General features: G+C 31.4%; 2 protein-coding genes across 2 annotated transcripts in view; both read right to left on the bottom strand.

Annotated features, from left to right (window-relative positions):
- The window catches only part of HELRODRAFT_105249 (hypothetical protein), a gene marked incomplete at its 5' end in the record, with an annotated part of 8935 nt that extends 1399 nt beyond the window's left edge, over positions 1-7536 (bottom strand). The window contains 10 exons of the mRNA XM_009010716.1: positions 1686-1848; positions 1930-2075; positions 3141-3219; positions 3295-3443; positions 3807-3886; positions 3953-4025; positions 5277-5417; positions 5756-5854; positions 7194-7265; positions 7341-7536. Of these exons, the coding sequence (XP_009008964.1) occupies positions 1686-1848; positions 1930-2075; positions 3141-3219; positions 3295-3443; positions 3807-3886; positions 3953-4025; positions 5277-5417; positions 5756-5854; positions 7194-7265; positions 7341-7536 (1198 nt within the window). The remainder of the gene's footprint in view (positions 1-1685; positions 1849-1929; positions 2076-3140; positions 3220-3294; positions 3444-3806; positions 3887-3952; positions 4026-5276; positions 5418-5755; positions 5855-7193; positions 7266-7340) is intronic.
- Positions 7537-14078: 6542 nt separating this feature from the next.
- The window catches only part of HELRODRAFT_187806 (hypothetical protein), a gene marked incomplete at its 5' end in the record, with an annotated part of 10536 nt that continues 4839 nt past the window's right edge, over positions 14079-19775 (bottom strand). The window contains 3 exons of the mRNA XM_009010715.1: positions 14079-15584; positions 19284-19451; positions 19564-19640. Of these exons, the coding sequence (XP_009008963.1) occupies positions 15189-15584; positions 19284-19451; positions 19564-19640 (641 nt within the window). The 3' untranslated portion in view covers positions 14079-15188. The remainder of the gene's footprint in view (positions 15585-19283; positions 19452-19563; positions 19641-19775) is intronic.

Raw genomic sequence — 19775 nt, 5'->3', positions numbered from 1 at the left:
CTATATACAATTATATAGTTTATACACGCGCACAAGTTCTTTTACACAAAGATCAGCTCATAATTTATGCATAACCCATGTTATAGCATAAAGAAAATTGTCCAGCTCACCTCACAATTAATGATGTTGTTATTATGTGTCATATATGCTTAGCCTTTAACTTATTGACATAAAATTAATTGAATTCAATAAAAAAAATTTTCTATTTATAACATTTTTGAATGTTAATTCAGAAACGTATCAATGTTACACCGAGGTACAACTTCGTGAATATCAATATATCTTATCATTAATCACTCAATAAATCAATCTTCGTTAAGCGTCCAGAGACTCAGTTCTCTCAAGGTAGGACGCTATCTTATCATTAAGTGAAACGACTACGTTTAATAAGAAAAAAAAACAACGTTATCTCGGAGATATTTTAATGTTGCTAAGTACAACTTAAACTCAAATGTTAAATTATGGACTCTGAAATAGTAATCTAATATAAATAGCATATCTGAGTCCAATGTTGAATTCATGTTGTATACATCTACACACAACTGACATAGCACACACAAACATATATATATATATATATATATATATATATATATATATATATATATATATATATATATATATATATATATATATAAAGGATGCACCGAAGTTCGGCCCCAGCCCCGGCCAAAATCCGGCTTTTTTATCGAATCCGGCCCCGGCCAGATTTGGTGGCCGGATATAAAAATGTTATAAATAGAAAAAAAATTTCATTGAATTCAATTAATTTTATGTCAATAAGTTAAAAACTAAGCATACATGACACATAATAACAACATCACTAATTGTGAAATGAGCTGGACAATTTTCTTTGTGCTATAACATGGGTTATGCATAAATTATGAGCTGATCTTTGTGTAAAAGAACTTGTGCACGTGTTTATACTATATAATTGTATATGACGGATCATATAGCTACATAATATATATATATACATAAAGATACATAAGCGCGTAATTTAAGAACATGGTATGTTAAAGGTTAGGCTAGGCATACATGACACATAATAACAACATCACTAATTGTGAGGCGAGCTGGTCAATTTTCTTTGAGCTATAACATTGGTTATGCATACATTATAAGCTGATCTTTGTGTAAAAGAATTTGTGCACGTGCATACATGACACATAATAACAACATCACTAATTATGAGATGAGCTGGACAATTTTCTTTATGCTATAACATGGGTTATGCTTAAATTATAAGCTGATCTTTGTGTACAGAATTTGGCGTATCACACAGCTTATTCATATATTTGAATTAATTAACTATTTGCTTGGTGTTATTTTTTATGTTCAACATGTAGATAACCGTAAATGTGAGTATTTTTTCTAACGTATGTAAAATGGTAACTAAAATCCGGCTCCGGCCGGTTTTTGAATTTTAAATCCGGCCAAGTCCGGCCCCGGCCGGATTTGAAAAACCTGAATCCGGTGCATCCCTAATATATATATATATATATATATATATATATATATATATATATATGACTAAATCAGCTGATTCTTGTTGGGAGAATGAAGCAATTAAAGTCATTCTTTCCTCTTATTATCAGCTGTTTTTAGATTATAAAAATTTTCACAATACTCAACTCTAAAGCTAGAAATAAAACAAGAGATGTGTACGAAGATGTGTATTAAACCTTCAACAGATTTGCCCTCCTGAACGTTTGGTTCGTACTCTGTAAAATGAGCAGGTCTTGTTTGGAGAAGCTCGAACATAGGACTGATTGACGTTTTTATAATATTCTCCCGGAAGTTGCTACACAAATTCGTAAAATCTTCTTCTGTTTGGCAAAAAAATCCCTATAAGAAAATTTAAGTGCTTGTTACCAAGCTGGTAAGCCAGTTATCTAAAAAATGTCCAATAAAAATAAATAAACTCACTGTGGCGATAGATGGATCTAAATCTTTAATGTGTATGTGAGAAGAAGGATATTTAAGGTGGTATGTTTCATGAAGACTACTGGCTGGTTGAGAAGATTTGACAGCTTGTTGGGTTGTATGCGGATCAAAGTAGAAGAAATAATTTTCTGAAAATTAATTCGCACCAACAAAATTAACTTTTAATGTTATGATTTATTATATGAACGTGCACATACGCACACTGCACACATACAAACACACAATATTCCAAACTATTTCAATTACATATTTCAAACACATACAATTCCTAAGTGAAAAACTATCAGAAGTGTCATGCAACTAAAGGTGCTTTAAAAACTTGAATAGCTTTTTTAAAAATTGTGAATCATGAGTTAAGATGTTTCTTAGCATAGTTTCTTCTATTTGTGGTAATGATGACACTTATGAAAAATGCAACGAGTTCAAGTTAACGGTAGTAAGCCAATAACTTTCACTTTAAAAAAATACTGACCGTTTGAAAAATTTGATAAAAAAAAATAGTTGGCGGGAAAATAATGAGCGTTATAATTGATAGCGCGATGGACAGCAAAGGTATCAAGCCGATAATGATATCAAACCCTCCTCATTAACTTTTTATATTTTTATTAATTTTAATATATTTAACGTTACCTATAATTAAATAAGCTAGACCAAAGAAGCAAAGCCGTAATGTCAGATAAATAAATAAAAATATTTGATAAGAGTTAGTGGTGAGGCCACTAAACCGATATAACCAAACGAAGTCAGTAAAGCCACGTGCCTCGAATTGATTTTCTAAAAGAACCATACATAATGCAATGCAGTATGTTTTAGCAAAGTCAGTGCCAAGTTATTCTGTTCGCCACGCACTTTCTCATGTTTTAGGCAGCCCCGTTTCAGAGCTTTAATTTAAAGATATATTTTAAATAAAAAATAAGAATTGTTGGATGATTTGTTGAGTAAGGTCTGGTCATACTTGCGCTTGTGTTGGAACTATTTAATGTCATCAAAAATGTATAAAATTGCAGCTGTTATCTACCACTGGGTAAAATTTACAGTACAATCAATCATTCATTCATCAAATTTACAGTTTGAAGTTCAAGAACTTCAAACTCTAGTAAACATTTTTGAGGCAGAAGTGGCTTGTCTTTTAACGGATATGATGATCGTCGTCGCATGATTCTATGAGTCTTATAAGGGTAATTTTAACCAACCTGTATATCCAACAATCCAAAAAGCATGATTAGGCCGACCCCCTAAAACTCCAGCAGATTGTTTCAGTCGCAAACATGCCTAAAAATGTATGCATTAAAAGACTTGAAGCCTTATTTGCATAAAAACAATTCAAACGTTGGCAATTACAAATACCTTGAGCTGATCATAGTATGCAATATTGATTTCTGAGACACCTAATCTAAGAGGTATTATTAAAAGCAGGGGCCTCCAAGAACTTCGATTATAATCTGAATCTGTGTTTTCAGGAGTTCTGTCACTGAAACCAACTTTGCACTGTTCAACTGCATTTGTGTGGCATTTAACATTTAATTTAATTAAATTAGTGATATAATTTTAGTTTGTATTATTGATGCATACAGATTACAAATTTTATCATTAATAGTTAAAAAATGAATGGTTTTGTGATTTTAAAAAATGAGTTAATAGCTTGCATAAGTTAAACTGAAAAAATAAAATTTATAACTTTCATATCATTTATAATTTTTATATCAGGTAAACATAATAACTAGCATGAAAAATAAAACAATGATTTAAATAAACGAATGAATAGATTAATTAATTAATTGACTAGTTAACGACTTATTAAGTAAATTATGTGCTACTGCAAAGATAAAAATTGTAGAATTTAAAAACATATCTCAAACCTATGTCACTGATAACAACTGTGTTGTCCATGGAAACGTGGATTACGATGTTGCTCCAAATATCATAACAACAAACTTTTCTGTGTGAGAAAAATTTACTATGAAGTATTTTATCACCAATTTGTATTAATTTAAAATTTATTTACTTTAAAACGTGGGCTATTGTATTAGGACCAAACCATTCCCCTACATTTTTTCCTTCAGATGCACCCATGCTAGCTAAAATTAATTATCAAATTCACGTTAAAAACTAACATTTATTATTAAATTAAATATATATATATTTTTTACAAAAAAGAAAATATTCAAGCCGTTTTTACTTTTCATATGTTGTCTCAATCTTACCTGTCTTATATATATATATATATAAGGCAATTTTCATTTTATATATATATATAAATTGAAAAATTCGAATATAGACTGATAAACACTAATAAATCGGTGGAATTTATTACATATTGTCAAGAATTTGGTCTTCTACCAGCATACATACACACACACACACACACACACACACACACACACATATATATATATATATATATATATATATATATATGTTTATAAGCGGTAAATCCTAGTGTTTGTTCCAAGGTATGTTGTTGATGAAAGCTCCAGATTGGCCTAGTCGCATGAACACACACATTTAACCGTCTTTTCTATTCTTTTTTATTCCGAAACATTTCTGGTTTCAGACCCAGTGCCTTCATGTTCTTTGACAACTCTCCTTCCATGGTGAGCTTGGGTCTACAATTTTTGCTTAAACCGCCAGTTAAAATAGTTCTACATCCTAACCTTTAATTACATCTGACAACTCATCTCTCCCCAACCCATTTTTTATTACCGCATTAGTTAGACCATTCCTTAAGGATACTCCCATTATTCTTCTCAACACCAGCATTTCTGTTTATTTCCAGCCTTTATAATCCAAGTTTTGCAACCATACAACAGGCACCTTTTTACACATGCTTTATATAGCTTACCCTTCAGACACTATGATATACTCCTAGAACACAGTACTTAAGACATTTTTCAGAATTTTTCCATATCCTACTTTTATTCTATTCTCGATCTCTCTATCCGAACCAACCCCTTCACTTATTATATCACATAGAAAACAATAGATTCCAACTTTTTCATATCCCAAATTTCCCGGGTCTCCAGTATCGCCATTTAAATGTAGTAGTAGCATCTTTCAAGCTACATTGGTTACAAACAAAAACCTTGTTTTAGTTGAGGTCTCCTTTCAAAAACCCCACATAGAATGGAGTTTCCTCCAACTCCTTTACCACATATTTCACAGGGGAGTTTCTCACGTTCAAAAGTATCTAAATTCTCTCCCTTCCACATAACTTTGTCCTGACCAATATTTACCTTCAAACCTTTTCTTTTCATGAATGTGTGTGTGTGTATGTGTGGGGAGGGGGGTATAATGTACAAATGCATATAAAATATAAAAACGATAACTACTTATTTGTTGAACCGAATAGTATGAATCTCTTTCGTCCAAGAAAAGCTTTAAAATTTTAGTGTAAATTTGTTGTTGGTATTTATATCTGGCTTGCATCTGCATATGCTTTGAGGTGGTCTTTTTGTGGCACCATTTCCAATCTGAAAAATTGATTTTTTATTTTTTTTGTTCGATGTTATGTAAATTAATAATATATAGTTCTTTATTTAGCTATAATTTGTACTTCCTTCATATGAATTTTTACTTCCTTCATTGTGCATCTACAACAAACGACGTATATGCATGTCTAAACTTCCGCAGGCAAATGCTCGCTCTAAGAATGCGTTAGTATTTCAGTTTTGTACTGGTGGCATTCAACATATGGTCACTGCAAAATAATAACAGCACTTGGCATGGCTCTACAACAATATAAGCTAACTTACCAGACCAGCTAAAAAGTATTATGTAGTTAAAGTGGCAAAAATATCTTTTAACAAACCTCTATCGAGATGTCTACACACGAGTGAATGGGCAACCATCATCTGACCGCATCTCAACATGCAGCCCCATCCTTGATCAGTGGTTGGTCCGGTACCACCTCAAACACATTTTTATATTTCTCATTATTTCTTAAGTCATTAAATGTCAAAACATAAAAGCTATTAAATCTGTCATTAAAAACAATAGGTAGGTCAAGTACAAGTGAAGTTAGTTATTTATTTTTCAACAGACAATAAAAGCTTACTGCAACAGGAATAACTGCTGGGCTGGAACGTTTTAATTTTGTCTGCTTGAATCAAAAAAGCAACATGTGTGCACTGGTCTGCATTGTCTTATTTTTTAAAAATATATCTATTTTGTGTCATAATCTTTACCGTTAACTGTTACCATTGTTTTTTTATCATTTGTCTCATTATATTTCAGATTGTTTCATTTCAGACAAAATTAAAATATTTTAAAGTACCAAAAGGTCTTTACAAACTAAAGAGACCAGGTGATTTAATATGTTTATTTTTTATTAAAACAAGAAAAGAAGATGGCAATAAAGTTGGACAGAAAAACAGAAAATAAAACAACTGAAAGTTTGAGCTAAAAGGATGGAAGAAAAAGCATATTTTACACGATTATTCAAGAAAGAATAAAAAAAATAACATTTTTTGTATAATAAAAAAGAAAAACAGACAAAATGATGTGAAGGGACACAATCAGTATGAACAAGCTGATGAGAAAATCTCATCATTTACCAGCTCACCCAATTACAACAACAGCAATAAATGCCAGAACCAAGAACACATCAATAAGTGGTCCACTGAAATTTGGTGAAAACATTCTTAAAAACACTGTTTCTGTAAGAACCTGGCTGGTGAGATTGAACTGATTTGCTGGGTGGGGCGACGGCGAATGCAAATATTCTGATTGTTAAAAGTTAAAACAACAAATAAATTGCACTTTCGTTTCATGAAAAGTATGTGAATTTCAAATTTAACCGAGGTATGAATAATGTTTGTATGTTTACTTTGTTTTAATGTATTTCTATGATTGAAAGTTTGTTTGGGTGTGATTTCTTCCCTTTTCTAAATCTTTATTATTTTTTACTTTCGGTTTTAACATTCGAAGATATGATGGAAAGATGTCAAGCAGCTTTATTAACAAAGATAGAATATGAAAAACGCCAGTAACAAAATTTTTCTCTCACTTAGTTGGAGTGGGTGATAAAAGTTTTAAGAAGGCTGAATGAACTCAGATCTGAATTAATGTTAAAAAGGTTAGGAAAAATAAGAATTGAATTTAAAGAAATCAGCAGCAGACATGCACAAACTGTAACAATCATGGTAAAAATATTCCCTCCTTAGAGACGAAGTTTTCAAAAGAAAATGTCAAAATCTAAAGTTAAAATTATGAAATAAAGAATTAAAAGATTGCATATGTGAAATTACCGATAGCAGTAAACCCTTTTCTGTATGTGAACCAAAATCTTGTTAAGACATCTTCTTCTAAAATTGTTTTTTCTGTTGATTATACATTGAACATTTTTGACAATTTGTCAAAATAATAAACCATCAATTATTTAAAAAAACAAAAACCTGCAGGAACAATGTATTGCTTCCCCAAAAACCAAACTGGCTCATTGGTTAATGGAAACCCAGACTCTTCTAAAAAATCCTCATAAGAACTCTGGAGTACAGTAGCTATCAAAAATAAGTACAACTTAATTTTGAATATATGAAAACTACATTCAAAAACGATTTTATCCAAAAAAAAACTTACCAATGACTGCATCTGCTATTTTATTCATACTAAAATCTGAAAATAAAATAAAAAATTTAGGTGTCAATTTTTTCTAGTCTTTTTTTAAAATATACTTTACATAAGACATTTTAAAATTCAAACTATAATCATCGAAAAACTTAACATAATTTCTTTCTATAGTACATTTTATGTGGAATAAGTAAAAGAATAAAAGTTTGTCAGCAGCAAAAAATAATATTTATACAGCAACGAGAGTAATTCGGACAAGAACATTCTCGATGTCAAGTGGGAACTTGAAAGTTGAGTATCTCTACATTGGTCATCATACATTGGAATGAAAAAAGATAGGTTTGTTAGTAAGTATTTGAAAATTCCCGATGTTTTTGAGAGTTACAGAGGCATCAATATAAACAAACACTCATTTCTACGATGCTTTGGCCATGTGAAGCGAAGCGAAAACTACAATAATTTTCGTAACTGAGCACCAAGTGCCTGTCCCCCACCCAAGGGGTCCACAAAAGAAGTCCTGGACGCAGACCATACTGGAGGATTTGAAGGCACTTGGTCTCAAGGAGGTGGATGCAATGGAACTAACAACTTGGAAACAGAAGCAGACTATAAACGAGGATTGATTAAATTATTTGGGAAAGCCCCTTTCTAATATATATGAACATTGGAGCAATAAAACATTTATCCTTTGGTGCATGAAGTTAGCCAAGGAATTTGCAGCCAAAGATTTCAACACTCATATAGTAACTTAGCGCACATGAAATTTTATAGGTTTATTAACAATAATCCTAAACATTTAATAAAAATTTTAGAAAATTTGAAGATAAAGTTATGTTAAAACAGTTTTTTAAGTTTTATGTTAATAACCATTAAAAAAAAAATTTTTAATATCATCTGAGGCCTGTGAAAATCTCAGGGCTTGCTAATAATTGTCTGAAAACATCCTTGGTTAGAATAATTTTAAAGTGCGTTTAGAAAAACTATACTTCAGAATTAATTCCAATTTCAGCCAAATAGTCATAGAATTGTTGTTGATATAACTTGATAATAATCTCACACACCCTAGATGATCAATTACACTTTTATTCAGTAAAAAAGTAAAACTGTTTTCCATGGTTTTTTTGCATTGACACTTAAAACTTGCTGCAAAAAAACTGAAATTCAAAAATTAATAAAATAAGAACCCATTCATACATGTGATCATTATATTAATAAACCCTGAAATTTTCACAGTTGGACCTCCATACAACAAACTTGATGGCTCCTGGAAATAAATTTACTATATAGAAACATAAAACTTATTTTTGAAAATTTTATATATAGCTTAAAATGTGTTATTATGTTTATATATATTTATGAAGAACAGCCTCTTAATCATATATTTTTATAACAATGAGCAATAATACATTACATAGTATCATTGTAATAAATATAAAAAATAACATAAGAGTGTATGATGTACTTAATCCATGTGTATACCGCAAAAACATAATTTTATTTTATTTTTTATTCTTTAAAATATCAGAATCTGAGAGATGCAGAAACTGTTACAACATGCAAGGCAATAGAAAGTAAGTTAAGTGTTTGTTAAGAAAAAAGAATAGACAAAATTGAACAAATGACAAATATTTATCGAGCGTTAACATATTTGAGGTGTCTTTTGATTTTGATGAAGGTCTTATCCTTGATAGGGTCAATCAATCTTCGTTTTGCATCCAGAGTCCCGGTTCCCCAAGGTAGGACGTTGAGCGACGACAATAAATGACGATAAATAAGTAAAAGAGTGATGCAAAATATAACTTAGTTATTTAAAAAAATTGTCTGATGTCACCTTGAACTAAACTAAACTTTACTGATATTTCTTTAAAAAATGAACAAACTTGTTTAGACAATGAAATATTTCATCTAGTACATTTTCTAGTCAGATATTTCTTTCAACTTTTATAAATTTTGTTCGTTATAAAAAAATCATCTTTGTTCTATAGAAACAATTTTTAAATAACTTATTACATAGAAATTTTTGCTGTATAGAGGTTGGTTATAAGGAGGTCCAACGATATGTATATCATGTGATGCGGATGGTACAGTACAGCTTTTGTGGTACCGAATTTTGATAATTTATTTAATTAAGGCTTAACCCTTACAGTGTAAGGCTTACCTTACAGTGTAAGACTTATAAAGCTTTTACATTGTGTATGTAAGCATTCATATGATAAGCAGTTCTGCTGTAGCATACACACTACAGACTACACAGTATATAAATTTTATAAAAAATTAAAAAAAAAACAATGACAAAAAACAAATAAAAAATTTTTGCTTTGTAATTGTATGCTCCTTTTATATTATAATCATAATGACTATGATAAGATTAGAAAAAGTGATTGGAGGAGTCTTTTTATAATTTATATATTAAAGCTCTTTATTTAATTTAATTAACTTTATCTTTCTTTCTTTATTAATTTTTAATAAGATAAATAAAAATTTATTATCTTTACTAAATGGTAATTTATTTAATTTTAATATTTTAATTAATTTTACTTTTTTTAAGAAGTTTTTTTTTTACAAAACAACAAAAGCATTACTGCAAATCTAAACAAATACTAATCCTTACTCCGATAAAAATTTGAGGAAACAGGTTAGGGGAAAGAGTAAAATAATTATTTACAAAGATAGGGTACAATAAAATTTCGATTAAAATTTAAGCTACGTTTCAAAACATTATACATCAAGTAAATTTACTTTTAAATTATAAATCATGGACAGTTAATTTTAATTTAAAATATAAAAAAAACTAATAATTTTTCGTTCGTTCGTTTACATTTTTATTGCGTTTTAGCCCGTTTTTCAGCTTATTTGTTACCGTCTTTTTTTTATCTTTTCTTCATATATTCTTTATGATGTCAATTTCGATTAAATATTTAAACATATTTTGGATAACATGGTTGACAAATATCTCTGGTAAATTATTTGGAAAAGGGTATTTTTATCTGTATTGATTATAATTTCTGCAATCTGTTAAAATGTGTTAGATTGATAATCTAGTTTTACATTGATCACAAATTGGTGGTGGTTTTTTCCCAGAAACCATTGGTGTGTAATTATGTTCCAATTAATTTCTTAATGTAGGAATTTTCCTTAATGTCAAAATTTGCTACTAGTAATTAAGTTGCATGTATACTGTGTTTGTATAATTTGGAATGTATATATCAATGAATATATGTATGTTTGTTTGTATGTAAGATTGTATATATCACAGTCTATGCATCGTAACTGCCAAAAATAGCATGATTTTTTAGATAAAACTAGATGTTTTTTCTTTTTTCATTCCCAAAACCGATATATTGGTTAAAGGTTTCTCTCTCTCTTTTGCGTTTGCTTCAGTGGTTTCAACTGGTACTCAAATTTAAAACGATCCCGTTTCAATCAACATCGAGAACGTTCATCAGTCAGTCAGTCAGTCAGTCAGTCAGTCAGTCAGTCAGTCAGTCAGTCAGTCAGTCAGTCAGTCAGTCAGTCAGTCAGTCAGTCAGTCAGTCAGTCAGTCAGTCAGTCAATCAATTAGCTTGTAAAGCGCTATTTTCGCGATGTTCAACAGCGCTCCTCAATGAATTTTGAATTTTGAAAACAGAGGGGTCTTGAGATCCGTTCTGAACTTTGTAGGTGATGAGGAAGTAGTCAGAGAAGTAGGTAGAGAGTTCCAGAGAAAAGGGCCAGAAAAAGCAAAAGCAGATTTGGCAAAAGAGTGTTTAACACGAGTTAAGAAAAAGCGAGAACAAGAAGACGATCGTTCTCGATAATATATCTAGCAACCGAGATTATATATATTTTATTGCGATTTACTGGTGTCTCCCGTGAAAATGAAAAACAAAAATAAAACAATTGAAATTCTTTGTAACTATGTCTTATATATACCTATATAATATTATATGAATTCTACCGAATTGTTAGCATTAATCAATTTAAAGTTTGTCTTTTCAATTTTCTTTACCAGAATTTTCTGGAAATTGTTCAATTTGTTGAAAATAGAATTATCCAAGTTCATCATGAAAATTTAATGAAACTGTTGTTATCCGAATTCATCATGCAGATAAGGCCTTACTTCGATTTTTCATAAATCATCTTCAGTGCAATTTGGTTTATATAGTTTCTTTAAAAAAGCAAAGATCGTGTCGTATTCTTCATCTTTGTTGTTGTCATTCCTTTGTTCTTCATTGTTATTGAAGTTAGTTTTAAGTAAGGCGTCGAGTCGGAGTTGGTAATTCTTTGTTGATTGTTTATTTGAGGTTTATTGATATCTATTAGGACAACTTCTGCAATTGTTAGTTGTATTATGTTGGTATTTTAATAAATTATTTTTGTGTTGTTGTCAAGAATTTGCCGGGTCATTGGAGTTGCATGTGTTGATTGAAAGTGAGATTTGATGGCTCCTTTTTGTGTAGGGTATGCATCATGAGACGTCGCGATAGTAAAGTGGTTGTAACACCAATATAAGAAAGTTGTTAACGCGCAGTCATCAATAAAGCATTTAAATTTATATAAAACATGATTACGCTTCAAAGTTGAATCGTCTTTAGGAGTGCAGTTGTCCTTTAAGACCAATTGTGATGTCTTACAATTATTGTAGTATATCTTGAGTTTTATTTTATTAGTATCATTGATTGGTGTAACATTTCTTTGAGATTTGTTTGAGGACGACTTCGTCTATTTTATGTGCCGTTGATATATGATTTCTGTAATACGTTGTCATTGTTGTTTTTGAATATTGCTAACTTGCTGTGGTCTTTGTTGAATGGTGCTCTCAATGGATTATGTTTTGTAACAATTACTTACTAGTAGATTAGTAATTCTTTTAAGTTCCGTATTGCGATCTTCAATCGAGGATGAATGCGTGAATGCACGGTTCACAAATTTGCAATCATTTTTTGTTGGATGTTTATTTGGGGTTAATTGACATCTATTAGGACAGCTTCCGCTATATTTAGATGTATTGTGTTGGTGTTTTGATAAATTATTTTTGTGTCGTTGTCAAGAATTTGGCGGGTAATGAAACATTCCGACGCGCACAGCCCTCGAGGGGACATACAAATTTATATATCAGATGGCTACGTTTTAAAGCGGAACCATGCTGAAGAGTGCAGCTGTTGTTCATGACCAGGTTTGATGTCTTTGCATTCCTATAATAAATTCGTAGTTTTACTTTGTCGGAGGGTTACTAGGCTTGACATTTTTATAAATGATTTGTTTTAAAACGGATTCGTCCGTTTGTAGTTGGTATTCATATGATTCCTATAATACAAGATGATGTCTGTGTTTGGACTAAAGCATATATAGGAAATTGAAATTTATTATTATCCTTACATTTATACATGTATTTATTTACCATGTAAGTATCCCGTAATAATTTTAGGACTACATAAGTTTTATTTATTCAATCGCAAGGATTTGAATTTCTTTGGTATAGGTTTTTCTCTTTTTATAATGTAATGTTATATTCTTGTTGAGGAATGTTCGATTTGTATTATATTTCATCTGTGCTATCGAATTATAAATTGGACAATTTAAAGCGACAAAAATAATTTTATTAAATTAATTAAAATCAACAGTAATCATCGAATGTGAGCAGAAAAGGGAAAGAGAAAAGTGAAGCAAAGAAGTAGTTATTAATTTCAAAAACAGATAAATAAAATTATAAATTAAGATGTTCATATCGATGAAAATATATTTAGCCCCCTACTCTATTTGTTTTTATACATTCTATTTAAAGTAAAAATAAATTGAAAATCTATATTTCATAAATATACTATATTAATTTGTCGTAAAAAACAATAGTCCATAGCCCTCGTTGTGAGCAGTATTTTTATTAAATGTCAGTAAAACTCAGTCTTTGCACAGAAAACATCGTTTATGTAGAAAATCGTCCAGAGATTGACGTGATTACTAGTCAAATACATGCTGACGATTCTTATATTTATACTTCTTTTCCTCCATCTAATTTCAAGTGTTATTTATTATCGCATGGTGTGACTCCTATGTATCTTAAACTAAACTAAATCTTTCTAAGTTTGAATTAATATGTTTTAATAAATCTAAACACCCTGCTTACTATTCCTTGCATTGTCTTACCTGACTCTTAAACTTGATGTTTCTCAACTTTCGCGGTTTAGACCTAATCTTTGATCTAGCAAGTACACTACATTAACCATTCCACCATCGCGCCGCCTTGTCTTACCTGACTCTTAAACTTGATGTTTCTCATAACTTTCGCAGTTTAGACCTTATCTTTGATCTAGCAAGTACCATTAACCATTCCACCATCGCGCCGNCCGATCTATATCCCACTGCCTTAGATAAAATTTTTGGTTCTCCAAATTTTCTGTGGTTTAAATAAATCTAAACATTTTTTATTCATCATTGAAATATTCAATTTTTAATCAATCACAACGCGCAATTTGTATGATCTAGTAATCGATGAAGCATTCATTTCGCTTGAGCACTTATATATTTCTCAGGAAGTTTTTGACCAATAATAGGTTTATGTTCATTGTTTAAATAGAAATAAACGTCACATTTTTAAAATTATTGGTTTTTCTGAGTTTCATAATGATCTCTATCAATAAATAAATATGAACGTTGAAAGCGACTTCACTTGTATAGTAGTTCTACATATCTATGAGATCTTAAATGGTTGAAACATATAGTGCCTGACGTTTCACAAATATAAAAAGATTCAAAATTTGTCTGTTTTAAATTTTGAAAGTTCTAAATTTTATTAGAGACAAAGATAAATCAAGAATAATCACAAAAAACTGGGTCAGCCATTTTTGAGTATACCGTGGTGTAGCATAGGACAGTATATACACATATATATATAGTTAAGAAATCACTGCATTTTCAGCATTGATCAGTTTTTGGTTCAATTTTTCAATATCTCGTATCGTGTTTTTATCATCGTTTTTAAACTTATTTATAAAGAAAACAAAGTTTTCAACTACTTTTTCATTCATTTTTATTTTATACAGAAAAAGTATTTTTTCGGTAATCCATGACCATTTTCAATATATATATATATATATATATATATATATATATATATATATATATATATATAAACTATAGGTTGATAACAAAAAAATACTTAAATACATTGTTTTCTGTATAAATAAGTTAAAATACGATGAAAAAATACGGTACAAAATATTGAAAAGTGAACCAGAAACTGATCAAAGCTGAAATTGCAGTGACATTTCTTGATAATTGTATCTACGATGATAGTCTTAACCATATATATATATATATATATATATATATATAAATACATATATATATATATATATATACATGCGCAATCCAGCCTTGTACTTATGCTGTTGTTGGACAAAAGGAGCATGCCCCACATAAAGAAAATGATTTTTCTCTTCGTACACGCCAGTCCCAATCATGCAAAATAAATAATTTTATACACGCACACACAATTAGCATCGTATTTTAAAGGTCCTACTCCAGCGCGGACACACACCTACGCAATACATGTTATAATGCGCAAATGTAACCAACGAACGTGTTTCAACTTTAAATGTTAAAATCAATAAAAACCACAAAAAATATAGAATGTAACATTTTGTTTGTCCGTTTCGACAGGTAAATTGTTAAATATATTAATCAATATAAAAGATTTATTTTTTTCCTGAACCAAAGTATTTTTCTGCATTTGGATACTTATTCGGAGAAAAATTAGGATCTTCTGACAATTTTTTGCTAATTGTATCTTTAATTTCTTCCTTGTAAGCCCCTAGAAGATTGTTGTTAGAAGCTAAGTCGGCATTTAATTCTTGAAATGATGTAATTGGTTGAATGTCCAATTCATCAGCAGCTATTCTGATTGATTCAGACAAATCCATGCCAAGTTCACTTCCAGGTGGAAATGATGATTCTCCTGATCTTTCCTTCATCAATTTTCTTCTTTTCTTTGGCACTCCACTAAGGTAGGCCTCACTGAACAATTGCATAGTATTCTCAGCTGCCTGCCTCCTTTGTCTTGCTCCATCACCTGTTATAACTGACACCCATTCCTGATGAAAAACGTTAAAAAAAAGGTAGCGCAGTGTTATTTTAATAAAATATCAAAAAATAAAGAGGATCCAATTTATATTAAATCTTATTATCATTATGCGCATTAAGCTACAGCACTAATCTAACTTGAATCCTACAAATAATTGCCTTTAAACTGCCTTTTCAGCACCTCCAAATGACTAAATCGGATAATAAAAAGCCGGATTTATGACTTTTAAAGACAAAAATTTTTTTTTTTTAATTATGTAAAGCTGACGCAATTACAACAAAAAATTCTAGATGAATATTTCAGAAAAATTCATTTAAACCAATGAAAGTGTATATGGCCACATTTCATCAGCTGCTAATTTGTTTTCATGATTGTTCATATATCATCATCATCGTGCACGTTTAGGGGCGATCAACTCTGAGAGCAGAGCCGCCCAGTAATTTTAGCTTTTGAAAGTTTACGGTTGAGCATTACAATATTTCTAGCAGTAACTTTATAATTATTATCCAATTTATTAAAATTAATAAGAAACTCGTCTGGAAACTATAAATCAAACGATCACATTAGTAAACAATACTAGTATAATATACGGTAACAAGAACCATATCCATCTAAAAACTGCTAAAGCGATCCTCATTGACCAAAGTCAACCGCAAATTAACAAGCAGCAAAGAATAGCAACATCATTTCCGACCAGAAGAGAATTATAGAAAGATTTTACAAACAAAGAGAATGAACAGAACAATTGTCAGGGTTCGTGGTTAGGTGAAGTGCTACATGATTGATAGCCGGTCTGAATGCGGTTTACAAATGCGCTTGCATATACAAGAAAGAGGTGAGCGGAAAAAAGAGGCTTGCTTGCGCTTTTGGTCAACAAGTGGACATAGGTGTAGAGTACTAATAACGTCGGTAGAATTACATTTACGTCAGTTTTATTGTTAAATTAAAATCTAAATTACAACAAACTAAAGTAATAACTACTAAGTTAGTGTGGTTTTGATAACTATTAGCTGTCGTAATTTTGTGGGAAATCGGCAGAAGTGAAGACAGCAATAGTTAACCACGAAAGAGGCCGTCAACGAACTGAAAGCTCCGCACAGAATACAGAGGTTCAGGGCTGCTTCATTGGGTTTCACACTACTCGCCAGAAGTCGAAGGTCATTTCTTCTACGAGTGCGTCGGGAGAAGAACATACCGGCAGCATAGCGCAATTCCTACGTGACTCGGGAAACTACAGGTGCAGCGCGGGTCTCCATTAGTTTATTTGGAACAACTCAAACAATGTTCCGAAAGTGAAGTGATACGAAGTTGAAGTTTCATAACATTTGACTGATATTTATTTCAAATTATTAATTTCTACTGTGAAGGTTTATGCTTTGGTTTTGAGTAATAAAATTTTTTTTATTTAAACGAGGTGTCACTCATTACCGCGAACCCCGTTACATTTAGTGTCAGAAGTAGGATTCCTGCCAAAGAGAAGAAAGGCAGGTGGCGGTAGTGATAATAATTGGTAAAATTGTCTGTTGGTAAAGTTAAAGTGAACGAGAATAAAAAAATCTGCGACCTAATAAGCGTAGAGAAATTACATTTTGAATAATAAAATGAAATACAAAAAAGCCAATTTTCGCGATATAATAATAATAAAACATCTCAATAATTAGAAAATTACAAAAGCAACGTGAGGCCAATAGTCTAATCTAGAATTCATTTTTAAATGTAAAATAAAAAAATCACTGAACGATTAATTTGGTGGATCAGAATTTGTTTTTGTTTAATTAAAGTAACAACAAAAGATGGAATGTACGGCGAAGTCAAAGTCAAAGAATAACCTGACCGAGGACTATGATGTTGTGATAGTTGACCCGGTACAAGCCGCACAGATAAGAAAAATCAAGATGGAGATGAGGATAATGGAAGAAATAGCAGCAGAAACAAAGAAAACAGCAACGGAAGAGAAAAGGATGAAAATACAGATCATGGAAAAAGCTGAACAACGAGCGGAAGAAGAAGCTAGAAGCCGAATGAAGCTGGAGGAGGAAGACAGGAGGTTACGCAGAGAAGCTGAACTGCAGCTGAAAAGTCAAGAGAGCAGCACTTCCAAGAAAGACCAGATTGCCAGTATAATTCGAAGATTCAGCCCAATGCTAGGAATAAGCCCGACGGATCCACGAAAAATATCAGCATATTTTCAGCGGATTGAAGGAATCTTTGATAGCCATGAAATTGATGAAGACATGCAAGCAGAACTGTTGTAGGCAAATTTGGAGATGAAGAGAGTTTTGAATGAGATAAAAACGGAGAACTACAGGAACTATGAAGCCATCAAGCAGCAAATCATACGTTCGTCGGAATAGCCAGTTTTTTCTTTTGCAATCAGTGTCAGCTGGATCATGTAAAGTCTCTTCTTGTTGATGCAAAGCAGTTTGACAAACTTGAACAACTGAACAATATTAATGAAAAATTGTTATCAGATGTTGATGAATTTTTACATCCGTTTCACAAAGCTACTGTGCAATTATCACATGACAATGTGCCAACATCTCCTGATGTATGGCCGATTCTGTTTCGACTTTAGTTAATCTGTAAAATAACTGGCTCAGACAGTGACACTATGCGTGATTTGAAAAAAGCTTTCATTTCCAGCATAAATGAAAAATACGTCATTCATCTGCTGCATATGCTGTTGACACTTATTGTACCTTCCTACAAACACTTGTCTTATGCGAGTGCAGAAAATCGCGAGTTTGTTAATGCTGAAATGCGAAGCATGGTAGATAAAATTGAATCATCTACGGCTACACCAGTGGTGTCAAACATGCAGCCCGATTTGTGAACTTTATTTTGTATATTAAAAGATAAATTGTTATTGTCTATTGATTCATCATTGTGAAGCTATAAATTCTACTGTGTGTCTTTTAAAAGACAGCCATGATCTATATCATCTAGTTCTTTGATGCGACTATATAAGTCTGATCGAACCGAACCCGAACTTTAGGTCTGACCGAATCGAACCCGAGCTTTAGGTCTGACCGAACCGAGCCAGAACTTCAAGGGAAGGGTTCGATTCCCATCTCTAGTTGAAAACTTAGAAAGTAGTTGCTTATTCCATGAAATAAAACCTTGCTACTGCATTTGCATGTAAGCCAGAACAGTGTAAAGAATTAACAATGCAAAAATGATTTGGATTGTTCAAGAAATTCGTGACTTTCAATCAGTTCATCAGGGAATTAAAAAAATTGATTGAAGAATATTATTTATAATAATGAAAATAATAATAATTGAATCCTTTTTTAAATAAAAACACACAGAAGAGACTTTTCACTTCAGTTATTATAATATAATGGGTTCTGCTACCAAAAGTTAAAGGCTCTACACACAATCTGGTTTATGCTAAAATCTGCTTCTCCAAGCTAGCTCAGGCAGATATGTCGGATCGTGTGTGCCATTCAGGTATCCACCACATGCAATAAGACCGACCTCTACTAATTTTAATTTTCCTGTGCAAGCAAGTCGGAACCTGTGTTTGCATGCAGTGAAGCTGCACAGTTTTAAAGTGGCTAGCTAAGCTGTTGGCTACACTACAAACCTATGTACCATTTATTTCAAATATTCTTATCAACACATAACTTATTATAAAAAACAAAAAATTTAAAATTCAAACATGGGTTAAAAATGAATCTTAACGTTAATGAATTATTATATTAAAAACCTGTGGAACTATTGAATGCCAGTCAACGTTTTCAGCAGCCTCTCCATTTTTCCAGTAACTGTCACCACTGTCTTGTGATATGCCGGGATTGTGTACATCCACCAAGTGGCTATTTGGCAAATCATGAACTCCAGGTGAAGAGGGCTCACCCTCCTCAACATCCATACTCTAGTTTTTCAGAACATTTTACAATGAGAAATATTAGTCAAAGGCAATTGTTTTACTTATTGGTCTACATTTGCAAAAAATATGAAACTTAAGTAATTATTTAATTATTTACTTCGAGAACATTGGCAGAGGCTGATGTGTATGATCCATTGGAATCATCATCAATGGAATCTTCATCAGCAGCAGCAACTAATTGATTGGAAGTCGATTTATGAATGATGTAATGAGATATTGCATCCCAGGTTGACAGCCACGTTTAATAAAGATGCCCTCAACTGATCTGTTAACGACTGATTCAGCCAACCTTGCATTGACGGGCTTAGG

The sequence above is a fragment of the Helobdella robusta genome (assembly GCF_000326865.2).
Source record: "Helobdella robusta unplaced genomic scaffold HELROscaffold_1, whole genome shotgun sequence".
NCBI classification, from domain to species: domain Eukaryota; kingdom Metazoa; phylum Annelida; class Clitellata; order Rhynchobdellida; family Glossiphoniidae; genus Helobdella; species Helobdella robusta.
The sequence above is the reverse complement of the archived record's forward strand: the minus strand, read 5'-3'. Positions and strand labels throughout refer to the sequence as shown.